Genomic DNA, 18,174 nt, shown 5'->3' with positions numbered 1-18,174 from the left:
CAGACCTGTACCCCTGGGGATAAAAATACATGTTTATAAAAAATAAAAAATTTAAAAAAAACCTCTAAATTTTCCCTCTCTTCTTAAAGTTGCAGCTCAGATCCTACAAAATTTAGTCAAGATTAACCCTAGTGAATCTCAAAATACTTCACATTATGTCCATCATCACAAAATATTGCTTGTAGCACTCATCATTTGCTAAAAATTTCTTTACTGCCAAGTCTCCCTTCCCTGAAATTTGTTGGCTTTGCCAAATAACATTTTAATCACTGAATGTTGCTTTGAAGCTTGTTTTGGTGATTTTATGGTATTTTGCTTCCCTAGTTTTTTCACCAATTCCTTCTTCTAAAACATATATAAAGTCAGATAATAAGCTGGAGAAAAAGGCTTTTGGGGATAAAAATTTAGAAATAATTGTTTTATTCAGATATGGTCTGTAAATACAAAAAACATCTATTTGACAAAAAAATGTGAAATTCAAAACCTATTTTCATTTTTTCTGAACCAAAAATTATAAAATCAACATTAACATCAAAACTAAAACATGCAAAGTACAAAATGTTTGAAAGCATTTAGGATTAGAACAAAAGAATGCTATAATTCAAGTAAGAGATGACCATGAGCTGTACCAAGGAAATGGCTAAAGACATGCAGGAGAGGCGAGAAAAGAAAAGACTCAAATAAGAAAAAATTCATAACAATATTCTGGTATTTGAATTTATCTTCTTTATAAAAATGGCTGTTTTGAGAAAGCAGTTAATTCTTATCGATGTGCAATTCTCATCAAGCAATAAGAGAAATTGTTTAACAGAAATGCAATGTTCTCAAAACAATGGGGTGGCTATATTTGTCTTTCAGTTTTATTATTTAGTTTGGATAATTTCTAATTTTTTAAATTTTCATTTATAGAACTGAAGACTATTTTAAAATGTGTTACAGGTGACAAAACTAAATTAAAAAAGCATCTGAAGAATCTTAACAACAGTATATCTATCATGAAAGCTTAAAAACAGTTTAATAAAATTCAGGACAAATAGTTTAATGATGAAAACATTAAAAAAAATCAAGTCTTGAGCTCAATGACATTCCATCTAAATCTAATATTAGTGACCACTTACATTACTCTTTACCATTGGAAATACCCATTTACATTTCTGCCTCTGTCCATATGAAGTAGATGTACTTTAAAATATCTATTTCTCTCACTAAATACAACTAAATTAAGGCTACAAACATAAGAAGCTTCTAAAAGGTGGAGAGAAGAGGGCAAACTGACTAGTGACCTCAGGACCCAAGGAAAGATATGGTGGTGAGTTCCCTGGCTTTTTATTTTGCCTCAAATATCCCAAAGTGGATAGTAGAGAGGACAGCAACCTGGAATTGTCAATAGATGTAGAAAAAATAAAAAATAAAAAATAAATAAAACTCTAAGAAATGCCTGCTCTCTAGCCAAAGAACCAGGAACAGGGCTACCTAGCAAGACAGAAACATTTAAAGTAGTAACTACTAAGTCAAATATTGCAAAAAATGAGGAATGTGCCACCTCCCACACCAGTAAAGACTGAATGGTAAGCTTATACTTCCACCATTGCTAGGCTATAACATGGTACCTCAATCTCCCTGCAGGGGTGGTGTCAGAGGATGCTAATTGGGAAGCCAGGGATTTTCATCTACACTAGAAAGTAACAAATCATGCTTCCGGTATCAGTGAAACCCATTTGGGGATCCTGGACTTCTACTCCTATCTGATGGTAAAAAAGGCAACCTCCTCTTCTTACTGAGCAATGTCATAGAAGGCCTACTAGAGAGTTAGGACCTTCACCACCGCTTGGTAGTAACAAGGCCATGTTTACATTTTGTCAATAAAGGCCGCATTAGGAGCACAACTGATGTGTTCCTGTTCTCCCAGCCAGAAGGTTATCAGTAGAGACCTAGTGGGTAGCCAGAACTCCCACTTATGGCTTCAAGTATCAAGAAGCCCTTCTGTCTTCCATGGGTGTCAATGGAGACAGAGTGGAGAATATGAACTTCCTTCACCACCTGGAACTAACAATGAACCAGAGGCTTAAAACATAATAATCAACATGTCCATATTTCTAGTAAAACACTCATCCAACTGACTATGAAATAATCAACCTATGCCAACATAAAGAAAACACAGAAGTCAGAATGACCTGACAAGCACTTTAAAGCAGGTATCATAAAAATTCTTCAGTGAGCATGCTTGAAACAAAAATACAGAAAGTCTCAGCGCAAGAATATAATATATAAAGAACCAGATGGAAAAGATACAATACCAAAATGAATAAAGAAATTGAGGAAAGAATCAGGGAAAGAAGACAAACCACTGGAAATTGCTCAATCTGAATAACAGAGAGAACAGACAGAAAAGTGAAATAAGAGAGTCTCAGGGGTCTGTGGGACCATAAAAAAGATCATTTGAGTCATCAGAGTTCTGGAAGGAAAAAAGAAAAGGGGCAGAGCTGAAAAAGTATTCAAATAAATAAGAGCTGAAAATTCTCAAATTTGGCAAAAGACATAAACCTATAGAATCAAGTGCCTAAGAGTAACCAAATAGGATAAATCCAAAGAAATTCATGCCAAAACACATCACAGAAAAACTTCTAAAAACTAAAGACAGAGGAAATCTTGAAAGCAGCAAGAATCAAACACCTTGGGTGATGCTGGTTCCTTCTGGGGACATCACTCATTACCAGGGAAAAGCAAATCAAAACCACAATGAGAGGTCACCTCATACCTATCGGAATGGCTAAAAGCAAAACACCAGAAACAAGTGTTGGTGAGGATATGGAGAAAAAGGAGTCCTCATGCATTGCTGATGGGAATGCAAACTGTGGATATACAGTATATATATTACAACTAAATTACAGTATGGAGTTTCCTCCATACTGTGGAAAATAGTATGGAATTTCCTAAAAAAAAAAAAAAAAATAGAACTACCATATGATCCAGTAATTCCACTACTACATATTTACCCAAATAATATGAAAACAGTAATTCAAAAGGATAAATGCACCCCTATGTTTTATTATAGCATTATTTACAATAGCCAGATTATAGAAGCAACCCAAGTGTCCATTGATAGATGAATGAATAAAGAAGTTGTTTATACACACAATGGAATATTACTGAGCCATGAAAAAGAATACAATCCTGCCATTTGCAACAACATAGGTGGATCTAGACAGTATAATGCTAAGTGAAATAAGTCAGAGAAAGACAAATACTATATGATCTCATACATACATACAATTGAAAACAACAACAACAACAAAAGAAAGAAATAAACCAAAAATAGACTCTGCAATAGGGAGAACAAACTGGTAGTTGACCAAGAGAAGGTGGTGGTGGGGGATATGGGTAGAATAGGTGAAGGGAATTAAGAGTATACTTATTGTGATGAGCACTGAGTAATAAATAAGATCAATATATTGTATACCTGAAATGAATGTAACACTGTATATTAATCATATTTCATTTTGAAAAAAGGAAAAGAAACACCTATGTATAGGGAGAAAAACAATTTGAGTGGCAGGGGGTTTTTCATCAGAAATAATGGAGGACAGAAAGAAGTAATGCAAAATAAGGTCAGAAAGAAGTAACACAAAATAAGCATTTTTCAACTGTGGAAAGAAGTTGCCAAACTCAGAATTCTGTATGCAGAAAAATATCCTTCAGGAGTGAAGGGGAAATCAAGACCTCAGATGTAAAAAACTAAAAGACTTTGTCACTAGCAGATCTATCCTAAAAGAGTTAAATTGGAAGTATCCTAAAAGATTTGAATTGAAAAAGATAGAAGGAATTTTAGAGAATCAGGAAGGAAGAATATGATAGAGCAAAAATACAGGTAAATAAATAGACAAATGGAGAGGTCATAGCTAATGGGTATGAAATTTCTGTTTTGAGGTCATGAAAATTTCTAAAATTAACCAAGGAAATGGTTACAAATGATCTGTGAATATACCAAAAATTATTGAATTATGCACTTTCAATGGGTAAATTTTATCTCAATTTTATCTCAATAAAGTTGTTTTTAAAAATCACAATAGTGGTAGCTTAAGGAAAGGGGCACAAAAGGATTTCCTAAGCATGAATGGGCAAGTTTTATATCTTGATCTTGGTGATGGTAACATAGGTATTACCATATATATCTTATATATATATATATATGGTATATATATCTTAGTCAAAATTAATCAAACTAAACCTTTCAATTTGTGTATTTACTGTTATAGTTATACCACAATAAAGAATATTAGAATAAGAAATTGATAGGTAATCTCGAATTCCTTTCCAAAATGCTTTTTACCAATTTACATTAATAACAACAGTATAGGGGTGCCTGGGTGGCTCAGTGGGTTAAGTCTCTGCCTTCTGCTCAGGTCGTGATCTCAGGGTCCTGGGATTGAGCCCCACATCGGGCTCTCTGCTCAGCAGGGAGCCTGCTTCCTCCTCCTCTCTCTCTCTCTCTGCCTACTTGTGATCTCTTTCTGTCAAATAAATAAATAAAATCTTAAAAAAAAATAACAACAGTATATTAAAATTCAAGTGCTCCACATCTTACTAACTCTAATATTGATAATCTAAGGGACTAAGTATGGGACCCCATTGTGGTTTTAATTATCAATCTGTTATTGTTATTTAGGTCAGTCATTTTTCCCATTGTTTTTTGGATATTCATGTTTCAAAAAATAAGAATTTTCATATCGATTACTCAGTGTTCTACTGGCTTCTTTGACATCTTCTTATTTCTTAGTCACTTTAATGTAAGTCACAAATACCTTCTCTCAAAATGAGTTTTGCCTTCTCTCTTGTTACAGTGCACTTATCATGAATAATAATTAATTATTAATATTATAATTAATTATATTATATGTAATTATACATTGATATTATATAATGTATAATTATATCATAATTATTTATTAATTATAATAAATAAATAATTAATTGTTAATTATTAATAATCTAGAAATTTATGATAGTGTCAAAAGTAACATTTAATCATGCATTTTGTGTGTGTGTGTGTGTGTGTGTGTGTGTGTGTGTCTTTTAAAAGAAATACTTCTCTGACACAAGTGGGTAAGTTTGTCTCCTATATGGTGTTTAATCTTCCTGGAAATGGTTTTATGTGTGTGTTATAAGATAGAAATACAACTTTATTTCTAAATTTGCTTTATTTCTCCATATGGCTGACCTATTTTGTTTGTACAATTTATGATAGATTATATCTGTATTCTTTTTTCTATTACATTAATCATTTTATTTGTATTTTGAGGCCATTGATAGTGCCTTACTATTTATAGTTTTATAATAAATATGGATCTAGAAGCCAAAAAACCCCCATTTATTTAGATTACTAGAAAAATGCAAGATAAAGTAATGATGTTTCTTAAATATTTTTTAAGGATGAGGATTTTTTTTTTTTTTTTTTTTTTTTTTGACAGAGAGATCACAAGTAGGCAGATAGGCAGGCAGAGAGAGATGGGGAAGCAGGCTCCCACTGAGCAGAGAGCCCAATGCGGGGCTTGATCCCAGGACCCTGAGATCATGATCTGAGCCAAATGCAGAGGCCTTAACCCACTGAGCCACCCAGGTGCCCCAGGATGAGGATTTTTACCTTTGAATTCCTTAACTGCTTTATTATTGGGGCAAATTAGCCACAAGCAAATGCATCTTTTTAGTTTTCAAATTAATATCCTAAGGGTGAAAATTATTTATTTGCCCTCAACAACATATTATTTTCTTTTTGCTCTCCATTCATTTAAACAATAATGACCATAGAAATCTACTAGTGGTACCCCAAATTTAATCTTGCTTTCAATTTTGTATATCATTTTATTTGATTCTTAATAATAAAAAATATAAGGTCAGAGAGGTTTAGAATACTAATGACTTCCATTGTCTCTTACTCTAACTTAAGGAATTTCTGATAGCTCTCTAGTAATTGTCATGCCTTTTGACTTGATAATCTGTTTTCTAGACATTAATTGAGAACAAAAGTGTTGGTGGAATGAGACCTATAGTAATTTTAGGCCACATTTTAATAGGAATGAATGCTTGCTTTGTTTGAATACATTTCACAGACAGAAGTATCTGAATGAGGGAGTTATCTCTATTAATGATTTGAACTTTACTACTTTTTATAGTTCTTTTTTTTCTCTAGCTGTTTTAGAAATTGAGAGTAAACTATGGAAATTAAAAATATGGTACAAGCTTAAGAAATGATACCATAAAACACTGAAATCAGATAATGAAGACTTACCTCTATTTCTTTTCTTAATTTTTCATGTGTCTTTTTCTCTTCTTCAAGAAAACAAGTTTTTTCAGTGATAGATTCTTTTACAGTTATAATTTTATCCTTTAACTCTGTAATGTCTTCCTGTATGTTTACAAAAGTTTAAAATATACAAGTCAAACAATGAATGGTCAATAGAAGTCCAACATTTTTAGTATTTCTATAATTTAAAAAAACTAGCCATCACATTTAATTTTGGTAAACAGAATTAGAATATTTCATAGGTACAAAGAATAAAGAACTGTTATTCAAACAAATAAACCTTTGATTTAAAAACTTAAAATTAAAACTGAAGGTAAATAAGATTTTTTTTAAAAATATTTATTTATTTATTTATTTGACAGAGAGCGATCACAAGTAGACAGAGAGGCAGGCAGAGAGAGAGAGGAAGGGAAGCAGGCTCCCCTCCGAGCAGAGAGCCCGATGTGGGACTCAATCCCAGGACCCTGAGATCATGACCTGAGCCGAAAGCAGCAGCTTAACCCACTGAGCCACCCAGGCACCCCGTAAATAAGATATTTTAAAAAGTGGTAGTCATACTGGCCATTGCACAGAAACAGTGACTAATAATACAGTATATGTTAATTAAATTGAATTTAAATGTAAAAAGGATAAAAACTTAAAATTAAAACGAAATGTAAATAAAATGTAAGAAAAGTAGTAGTCGTAGTGGCAATTGCCCAGCAACAGTGTAAAGGAATCTTTTAAATTCTCTAGCAAGAAACGACAGGTTAAAAAAAAAAAAAATGACAGGTATTTTAAGTTTATATCTCCCATTGTCTTCAAAAAATGGTATAAAAGTAAAAAAAGATCTTAAGGCACTATTATTAATTGATATTGTTTGTAGAATAGCATTAAGCATAAAAAATTGATTTGAATTGGTCAGATCCATTAGCCTAGGAAGCGAGGGCTTCAACACTTTTGTGAGTCACACTTTCTGAAACAACTGGATTAATTGTTCACTGTAATTTTTTTGACTATATATTTTTATTAATCCACAGGGGATTTGAGAAAAACTCCCTTATGTATTTGTACATTTGGTATAGTTGTTATATAACTCATGTATTTAAGTTTTTAAAAGTTGTGAAAATAGTTTCTGAATCTAGTTAAGAGAGTTATGGACATTTTATTAAGTTAATGATAAGTGTATCGCTTAATAAGTAAGAGTACTTGCAAAAAAGAAGTAATAGAAAAAATTTTGATAAAGGATATTTCAAACCTGTAGTTGTTTTATGTGATTTCCTCCTGGATTTTGGAGATTTTGCATAAGTTCCTCTTTCATTTTTTTTAACTTTTTAACAAGATCTCGTTTTTCATGAAGTACAGTCATGAATGACCATTTGCTTTCTATCGCCCCCAAACTAACTTTATGCTCTTTTATTTTTGCGTAGTATTCATTATATCTTAGCTTGTGTTCCTCAAAGTCTTCTTGGGCTGCTTCTATGTCAAATTTAAGCTTTACATTTTCTGTATGTAAGGATTTGATTTGAGTTTCCAGGTTCCCACACTGAAGTTTGGCATTTTCTATGGCAGCATCTTGCTGACAAATTTGCTTTTCTATTTCTTTAGTTTCTGCAGAGACAGATGCTATTTGTTTTCCAAGGTCATGGAGTTCATTCTGTAAAATATTTCAATATTATTATTATTAATTCATGATATTCAACATTAGAAGAATGTTATTGTTTTGATCCATATGTCTGTAGCAAAACCACAACATAAAAATACACATTTGTCAGATATAGAAAAATTGATATACAATAAAAGGAACCATTCAATAAGTAACAAAATGATTTTATAATGTTAGAGGGAGCTGAGAGTTATATATTTCTTACTTTTTAATGTTCATCTAATTCAAAATATTAAAATTTCATAATTTGTGTTAACACTTTATAAATAAATAAAAAGTTTTACTTTCTTCTTTCAATATGGATGAAATTATTTATTTTTATTTATTTTTACTATTTATTTATTTTTCTTTCATGATTGCACTTGCTTGAACCGCCAGTACCATAGAAAGAACGGAAGTGGTAAGATCACATATCCTTGCCTTCCTTGCTCCTGGTCTTAGGAGAGAAACATTCACTTTTTCACCATTAGATAAATTGGCTATAGGATTCATAAAGGTACGTAAATGTCCTTTTTTAGATTATGGAAGTTGTACTCCTAATTTGCTAGTTTTTATCATGAATGGATGTTGGATTATGAAAAGTATTTTTTATGTGTCTATAATTCTCTTTCTAAATATAAATGTACTAATTTGTTCTCTTGCTTAAATCCCACCAAAACCTTCCCATTATCTTTAGTATAATGTCCAACTTTCTTATCATAGTATGTATCTCTCACTACTTCTCAAAACACACCCTATACTATACTGCCACCAAATCACATATACAGTTGACGCTTGAGCAACACATGCATGGGTCCACTTAGAGGCAGATTTTATATATCTAAAAAGTACAGTACTATAAATGTATTTTCTCTTCCTTGTGATTTAAAATATATATATATTTTACTTATTTGTTTGAAAGACAGAGTGAGCGAGCGAGAGAGAGAACAAGCCAAGGGGAGAGGCAGGGGGTGAAGTTGACTCCACCCTGAGCAGGAAGCCCAGTGCAACTTGCAACTCAGAACTTGATTCCAGGACCCTGGGATTATTACCTGAGCCCAAGGCAGACGTTTAACCGTCTGAGCCACCCAGGTGTCCCCTTCTGATTTTCTTAATGATATTTTTTTTTCCTCTAGCTGACATTATTGTAAAAATATAGTATATAAAACATGTAACTTAAAAATATGTCTATTGGTAAGTCTTCTAGTAAATAGTAGACTATTGTAGTTAAATTTGGGGTGAGTCAAAAGTTATATGTTGATTTAACTGGCTCAGGGTAGCACTCCTAAACTCCACATTATTCAAGAATCAACTGTAGTTCTGTGAATGTATCAAATGCTCTTTCAGGCTTCTGTGAATTTTCTCAGGATCTTCTTGCCCAGAATACCATCCTTCTCACACCCAAACCTTAAACCTGTCCTAGATAGCCAATATTCAAGTGAACTCCAGCTGTCTTCTTTTTTTAAACCCAATAGAAACTTCACTTTGTGATCATTCGTTTAGCGTTAAATGTGTTCATGCCTTCATTGTTGACATTACTACCCTGCGTATAATTATTTATTTATTTGTTTGTCTCCCTCTTCAATAGATGAGTGAGGACAATGTTTGGCAAAATGCTTAATAAAATGTAGTTTATTGATATAAGTGAAATAACACCTGTGAAACTCATTGGAGAGTGAGAAATTTTACAGAAAATTTCTTTATAAAGAGCTAAGACATTATTATTTTATATTCTCTTGCAAAAAAGTATTCTTTTCTAAAAGTAACTATACAATGTAAATATTTATGAGATCCATATTACCATGGTAGTATAATTATTAATCATCATATCTGCTGATACATTAATACCTAAAACCAACATCAAAATCTACCTCTATACTGTCTACCAGGGTCCCAGCAGGATACTGTACATATATTTACAAATATTAACTCATTTAATCTTCATGAAAACCTTGTAGGCAGGTCATACTATTATCTCTATTTTACAAATACAAAAACAGAAGCACAGAGAAATTAAACAATGGAGCTAAAAGCAGCAAATCTTGCCTTTCAAACTAGGCTGCTGGGTTCTAGAGCCTATTTTTCAGTTCCATAATATATTTAATAATAATCTTTAAGAAACACATAGTAAATATACTATTTCCATTTTTCTTTAGCTATATTAAGAGTATAGTTATATCTAATTGTGCTGCATACAAAAAAACAAGTATGGCTTTTCCAATTCCCCACAGTGGAATCATGAATACATTATGAAATATAAGGAACACAAAAATGTTTCTCATCACCTTGTAATGTTCACTGTCAACTAATAGCCATGGCTTTAAGAACACTGGCTTAAAAACTTAACCTTTCTTCAGTTTAACATTTTAGGAAAAACTGAAATAGAAGTGAATTTAAAATAATTCTATGTGATACATTGGGCTTTATATGTACATACTACAGTTCTAAGGACATTGCTGAATCTTTGTATATTGGGTGTGTGAAATGTTCCATGAAACTAAAATACTTGTATAGACTTCACTTTGGGATAATAGAATAATTAAGAAGGAGTAAACATGAAAAACAGGAGTTTCAAATAGCCTCCCAAATTAAGTATCCTTCATAACTTCCCTGTTAATAATTCAATATCATTTTAAAGACAGTATTGACTCATTTAAAAGACTATATGAAGTAGATTACCTGCAAATGGAACAGAACTTTTTTGTTTTTTTCTATTTCTGATGTTTGTGATTGTTGTTGCTTTGCAACTTGCTCTACAGCATCAGTTAATGAAGATGTGCCTTGGTTAGCCAGAGCTAGACAAAAGAGTAAAGTACATAAAACTGTAAGTTGCAAACACTCTAAGAAAGTTATTGTTTCTTCACTCAAAGGCATGAAAAATGTGATATGTCTCATAAATAAAGTAGATTCAGAATTGGTAATATTCCCTTTCTGATTATAAGCAAAACCAAAATCAAAAGCCATAATAATACACAATGCAGAATAGCCTAATATAATGTTATACCTGTTCCTGTATGGAACAGTATAAATATTTTGATTGTCCCCATTTTTTTTTATCCAGACCACTTACACATATGCATAATTACAGTGCTACCATAATAAGTATACAGCAATTTATAGTTGATGAATTTTCATTAAAGGCCTGTTGTTATGCCTTTTCTAAATACCATCTAAGTGTCCTCCTGGAGAAATTTAATAGCTTCCTTCTATTGCATTTGGCTATACATTTTAACAAAATTATCCTATCATACTACCTTTTTGTTGCTGCTTATCCTTTAATTATTTCTTTCTTTTAAAAAATAATTTATTTCTTAAGATTGCTTCATTACCTTCTTCAGGAACTCCTTGACTCTTCCTTTCTTTGTTGCCTGACATTCTACTCTGTATCTTTCTCTCTTTTTGGTTCACTTTCTTTAGGCCTATAAAATAATCAATATTGATAATTTTTCACTTTTCTGTCTTTTTTTCTCCTGTCATATATCCTGGTGATCCTGAAAACAACTGTTCACTAAAAGGACAAGCCAGAATCTTGCCTTCTCTCTTATATGCTGCATGCAATTCTTTTAGTAAAACTTACTGGTTCTATCTTTAAATTATATTGGAATCCACTCACTGCTTGCCACTTTTTTTTTTTTTTAAGATTTTATTTATTTATTTGACAGAGAGAAATCACAAGTAGATGGAGAGGCAGGCAGAGAGAGAGAGAGGGAAGGAGGCTCTCTGCTGAGCAGGGAGCCCGATGTGGGACTCAATCCCAGGACTCTGAGATCATGACCTGAGCCAAAGGCAGCGGCTTAACCCACTGAGCCACCCAGGCGCCCACTGCTTGCCACTTTTAAATACTATTACTAGAGAGGATTCTGTCATAACATTCTTTAAAACATGACCTCTCCTCCTTCATTTTCCATTTCCTTATCCTGCCTCATTTTTCTTTTTTTTTAATTCATTATTTTTATAAACATATAGTGTATTATTTGCCCCAGGGGTACAGGTCTGTGAATCATCAGGCTTACACACTTCACAGCACTCACCATATCACATACCCTCCCCAATGTCCATAACCCAACCACCCTCTCCCTACTCCCTTCCCCCGCAGCAACCCTCAGTTTGTTTTGTGGGATTAAGAGTCTCCTATAGTTTGTCTCGCTCCCCATCCCATCTTGTTTCATTTTTTCCTTCCCTACCCCCCAGACCTACCACTCTGCCTCTCAAATTCCTCATGTCAGGGAGATCATATGATAATTGCCTTTCTCATTGACTTATTTCACTCAGCATAATACCCTCTAGTTCCATCCATGTCATTGCAACTGGCAAGATTTCATTTCTTTTGATGGCTGCATAGTATTCATATATATATATATATATATATCTCACATCTTCTTTATATATTCATCTGATGATGGACATCTAGGTTCTTTCCATAGTTTGGCTATTGTGGACAGTGCTTCTGTAAATATTCGGGTGCAAATGCCCCTTTGGGATCACTACATTTGTATCTTTATGGTAAATACCCAGTCATGCAATTGCTGGGTTGTAGGGTAGCTCTATTTTAAACTTTTTGAGGAAACCCCATGCTGTTTTCCAGAGTGGCTGCACCAGATTGCATTCCCCAAAACAGTGTGGGAGAGTTCCCCTTTCTCCGCATCCTCTTCAACATATGTCATTTCCTGACTTGTTAATTTAAGCCATTCTGACTGGTATGAGGTGGTATCTCATTGTGATTTGATTTGTATTTCCCTGATGCCAAGTGATGGTGAGCATTTTTTCATGTGTCTGTTGGCCATCGGGATGTTGTCTTCGCAGAAATGTCTGTTCATGTTTTCTGCTCATTTCTTGATTGGATTATTTGTTCTTTGGGTGTTCAGTTATAGATTTTGGATACTAGTTCTTTATCTGATATGTCATTTGTGAATATCTTTTCCCATTATGTCAGTTGTCTTTTGGTTTTGTTGACTGTTTCCTCTGCTGTGTAAAAGTTTTTGAGCTTGATGAAGTCCCAATAGTTCATTTTGGCTCTTCCTTCCCTTGCCTTTGGCTATGTTTCTAGGAAGAAGTTTCTGCGGCTGTGGTCGAAGAGATCACTGCCTATATTCTCCTCAACAGCATCCTTTTTCTTAATAGCATTTGTCACCATTGATATTTTACATGGATTTGTTTCTTTTTTTATTTCCTTATACTAATGTAAGCTCCATAAGGGTAGAGACCTTAGAACAATGCCTGGCACTTACTTAATAGGTGTCTATGTATAGTCTATCTCCACTCCAGTTTACCTTGTTCTAATGATAGAATTATGCTCCTAAAATACTGTTCCTACCATATCAACATCCCAGCCAGTCTTTCAACTCCATCATAGATGGCATCTTCTTTAAGAAGTCTTTCTTGGGGCACCTGGGTGGCTCAGTGGGTTAAAGCCTCTGCCTTTGGCTCAGGTCATGATCCCAGGGTCCTGGGATGGAGTCCTGCATCAGGCTCTCTGCTCAGCGGGGAGCCTGCTCCCTCCTCTCTCTCTGCCTGCCTCTCTGCCTACTTGTGATCTCTGTCAAATAAATATTTTTTTTAAAAAAAGAAGTCTTTCTTGGTAGATATGATCCTTCCCTCTCTTTAGTGCAATTGTTTCTATATCTCTATTATACCATGATAACAGTTTAGGTCATAGAGTAAGATAGAACTAGCTTTGAACTCGGGTTGTACCACTTACTGGTTCATTAGGTAAATTCTTTCCAATCTGGGCCTCAAGGTCCTTATCCTATAAAACAGAAACAATAGTAATACCTATCTCATTGGGAGGACTAAATGAAATAATGCATGACATCATTTAGTAAATTCCTGCTACTCAACAGTTTTTATTCTTACTATTTCCATTATTATCTACTGTATCTCTCCATTAGACTGTAAGCTCCAGGAAGACAAATATAATGTCTTATTCATTTCTGTATTCCTTAAAGAATTTGGTGGAGAAATGCAAAAAATGAAGGAAATTAGATTTACATAATAAAAAAATAACATAACTGGTACTTCTTGATCTCTATATCTGAAGCAATATGAACTGAAAAACTCTTGGGTGTCATTTATTTAAATCAACTAATTGTGAAAGGATATCTACTTTAAAATTGGGGAAGTTTGAGGGGCACCTGGGTGGCTCTGTCAGTTAACTGTCTGCCTTTGGCTTGGGTCATGATCTGATCATGGGTGGAATTAAGTACCAAGTGAGGCTACCTGCTCAGGGGTGGAGTTCACTTTTCTCTCTCCATTTGCCCCTCTTCCTGCCACTCCTCCCCCCAAACAAACAAAATCTTAAAAAAAAAATAAATTGGGAATTTTATTTTTTTCTGGATCTCTATTGTAGAATGGACAAAAGATAAAAACGAAAATAAACTACTGCCATCTACTGATAATGCATCACAATGGCTTAAATTAATGAAAACAGAGTTTAGACTAGACAGTATCAATTACTCTTTCATTCAAGCCACATATGTAGGTACATATAATATGCAAAGTATTGTGAGGAATATAAGATGAATTAAGTGACTCTGACAAAAAAAATACCTATAGTATTCCATAGTAAATGTCCAATTTACATATGAAACAATATCATTTAGAAAAAATACTTTCAACTAAAATAATTAGTTTTACAGTAAACAGTGTAATGCACATGTTATATTAAACTACCATTCTTTTATAACTATAGTCAACATTTATTGAGTACTTGCAAGTAACTAGCATTTTTCTAAGTGCTTTTACATGAATTATATTTCCCCTCAGAGCAATCCTATAAGCTAAATACTATTTTTACTTATATTTTGTAGATGAATAAACTCAAGGCTTGGAGAAATTAAGAAATTAGCCAAAAACCACACATCCAACAAGTAGGAAGGATGTAATTTGAAACTATTAGGATCCAAATTACATTTATTAGGCACTCAATATGTACTAAAGCACTAGGATAATCATGATTTGTGCATTGTCTCTTTTGCATTGAGAGGCAAGGCCCTCTATGTGACCCTTGGAAGAATCTGAAATGGCCATGTTTCAAGTTTTTGGAAACTCATCATCTGGTACCTCTTCCAAGTTAATGACCAAAATAAAGCAAGTTTATCAAACTACTCTGCGGCCTTCGGGAGCTTTTAGCTTAGAAGAATTAAGAGGAGGCAAATGTATATGTGCACCCATGTCACATAAGCACTGTTTTTCATTCTGAATGGAAAAAGCTGTCATATGGACCTGCTAGGCAGTTAAAGTAGTTAAGTTTATAATTTCATTCTACCCTTTTAGAATAGATACTTTATCAGAAAACAGATACTTTTTTCTTGTGTGAAATTGTTTTCTAAGTGGGAGGTGGGCTTAATATCTAAAGCTGATATTTAACTGAGAAAGCCACAAAATTAGCCTGGGGAAAGATGAGATTAAAGAGTTCCCTGGTATCAAGCAAATTTTAAACTATAATTTGTCAGAAACATGATGAAATCAGATTTGAGTGGTTCAATTCCAACAAGATAATAGTGATAAAAATGTGACACACTACAAATGAGTAAAAACGCACATTTCAGGTAAAAACAACAACAGCAACAACATGTCTTTTCAACCATATGTTTTCAAGAGAAGTTACAACATTGTCGGAGTCATCCAAAGGAATTAATTAACTGAATCATAAAAAATGTATTCACATCTATTATTTACTTGTGTGTTAGGATCTGGTAGGACTAGGCATTACCTCTTTTTTGACTAGGCAACGTGACTAAGGTTTCAGACTGCTGAAAACAAAACAAAACAAAACAAAAAACCCAGAGGATTTGTACCATTCCTTAACTTCCTATTAAAGACAATACAGGCAGCTTTAATACATTATCCACATTGCTTTTAGCTTTCCATCAAAGATGAGATTTCTCTGAATTTCCTGATAGTACTGGACTACCAAATGTGTCCTTGTAAAGTGTAGACATACAGAGACTGATCAGCAGCTTGAATCCAAGCTTTAAGGGATGGCTGGGCCACTGTTTCAAATTGAAATGAGAAGCCTATGATGAAATTCAGTCATAACCTACCTGCTTGCTTCAATGAGAACAGTAAGAAGCAAGGTCTTCTGTTACTCTATAAGTGAGCATGATTTCAAAACCATGAGGAGCTTGTAGTGGGTTGAACAGTATACCCCCAGCCCCAATATGTCCATGTCCTACCCTCCAGAACCTGTGAATGTGGTCTTATTTGGAAAAACAGTCTTTGTAGATGTAATAAGGTATCTTGAGATGAGATCATCCTGGATTTAGGGTGGATCTAAATGTGCCTAAATTTAGGGTCCCACCTAAATCCAATGACAGGTAAGAGACTGTTTCTCTTCTGTTTCTATAACTTTGAGAGAATACATTTTATAATGACTCTCTGGTTAAACTGACTTTAAAAAAAAGCAGATTTAGAGAAAATTTATATACTATTAAGTTCCTTATAAAGTGTACACTTATACACTTTATAAAGTATACACATTATAGTGTTTTTTTTTAAGATTTTATTTATTTGACAGACAGAGATCACAAGTAGGCAGAGAGGCAGGCAGACAGAGAGTGAGAGAAGGAAGCAGGCTCCCTGCTGAGCAGAGAGCCCGATGTGGGGCTCGATCCCAGGACCCTGAGATCATGACCTGAGCCGAAGGCAGCGGCTTAACCCACTGAGCCACCCAGGCGCCCACATTATAGTGTTTAATTGACTTTTTTTAGTTTATTGCTAGGCTATGGGCCCCGACTACATCAACGAGAGGGTTTCTTTTGTATGAACAAAATGCTAAGGAAGAAGCAATTAATTCTGCCCGGTGAGGGAATGGAGATTCAGGGAAGGTTATGATTGAGCTTGGAAGATCTTAACAAGTAGCAGTTAGATAAGCATAAAAAGAGAAGGGTGTTCCAAGAAGGAACAGCCTTTAGTTTGAGTGGCTTGGGAATAAGGCAGTTGTTTTTTTTAAAGCTAATTATGCATATGAATCATCTGTATAGATTAAAACAAAATAAACATCAAGCCCAGACTTGACTCCTAGAGATTCTGATTCAAATGCATATTGAATGGAATCCCTAGATTATTTTAAGTTCTGTTTGTAGTTCTGATGTGCAGCAGGAGAACCACTGGAATGGGGTGAATGGAGACGAGGTAGGTGATGAGGCTAAATACTCTAGGAACAAATGGTGAAAAGAAATGTTATGTAAATACAACACAATGACAAACTCTCTTCCCTGGCAGCTTTCCTATTTTCAATTACTTTTAATTTTTTTACTGCTGGGTGCCTGGGTGGATCAGTGGGTTAGATCTCTGCCTTCCACTCAGGTCATGATCCCAGGGCCCTGGGATGGAGTCCCGCATGGGCTCTCTGCTCAGCAGGGAGCCTGCTTCCCTCTCTTTCTCTCTCTGTCTGCCTCTCTGCCTACTTGTGATCTCTGTCAAACAAATTAATTTAAAAAAATCTTAAAAAAAAATTTTTTTTACTGCCACTACTGTTTAATGAAAGAAAATAAATTCCCATCATTGTAAAAACATGGATAAATGTTTTAAACCAGCTTTGTGACTCAAAAGATCTCTATTTTGCTTAAGGTAATTATTTAACATAAACTCAGAGTGCAGAGTGCACCCTTCGATCACAGGTACCATCGGCGGAAGGCTCTTAACGAATACCCCACAAAAATCATGAAAATACAAATTTTGACAAAAACATCTGCTAGGGATACAGAACAGCGAGTTCCTACTCTGGGTTGGGGATCCCAGCACCTAGTCAAATAGAATGGAAGCACTTGCCCACCTCCAAGTGATCTTCCAAACTCCCAGATATCTAGGACTCTTTCAGGTAAAACTTCTTCAGCAGTTATCGTCTGAGCAACTAGGAAGGCAAAAGGGACCTCTCCTTCCATCATAACCAGTTCCACAGGAAGCACCCTTTCTCCTACTCTTCCAAGGCGGGACAGATTTTCCCTTTATCTTAGCATCTGCCCTCCATGTAGTAGCTGTTCGATATTTCTAAATGGATGTTATACTCTTTGAGGTTAGACAAGGGACGCTAATTTATCACAATTCTGAGAGTTACTGCCTTCTAATTTTCTACTAGTGGCACGTATTTTTAAATGGCCATACAAGACTTTGTCAGTGCAAATAGAGGAGCTGTAAAGAGCGTTCGTCCAGTCCAGTCAGCAAGTAAGGTGGAATCAGCAAAAAGGCAAAGGAAGGTTCAACCAAGTGTTTCTGGGAACAAAAAAAGCCACGCAGTGTTAAAAAACAG

At 34.3% G+C, this 18,174-nt stretch overlaps 1 protein-coding gene across 4 annotated transcripts in view; it reads right to left on the bottom strand.

Annotated features, from left to right (window-relative positions):
* CCDC122 (coiled-coil domain containing 122) overlaps positions 1–18,174 on the bottom strand; it is a 41,716-nt gene that overhangs the window by 21,644 nt on the left and 1,898 nt on the right. The window contains exons 2-6 of one of the 4 annotated variants that reach the window (XM_059377447.1): positions 13,624–13,671; positions 11,255–11,344; positions 10,605–10,720; positions 7,539–7,937; positions 6,287–6,403 (exon numbers count right to left, since the gene is read on the bottom strand). In XM_059377447.1, the coding sequence (XP_059233430.1) occupies positions 6,287–6,403; positions 7,539–7,937; positions 10,605–10,720; positions 11,255–11,300 (678 nt within the window). In that variant the 5' untranslated portion in view covers positions 11,301–11,344; positions 13,624–13,671. The remainder of the gene's footprint in view (positions 1–6,286; positions 6,404–7,538; positions 7,938–10,604; positions 10,721–11,254; positions 11,345–13,623; positions 13,672–18,174) is intronic. The other 3 variants (XM_059377445.1, XM_059377446.1, XM_059377448.1) reach the window with 3 other exon arrangements.

Source organism: Mustela nigripes, chromosome 15 (assembly GCF_022355385.1).
Source record: "Mustela nigripes isolate SB6536 chromosome 15, MUSNIG.SB6536, whole genome shotgun sequence".
NCBI lineage: Eukaryota > Metazoa > Chordata > Mammalia > Carnivora > Mustelidae > Mustela > Mustela nigripes.
The sequence above is the reverse complement of the archived record's forward strand: the minus strand, read 5'-3'. Positions and strand labels throughout refer to the sequence as shown.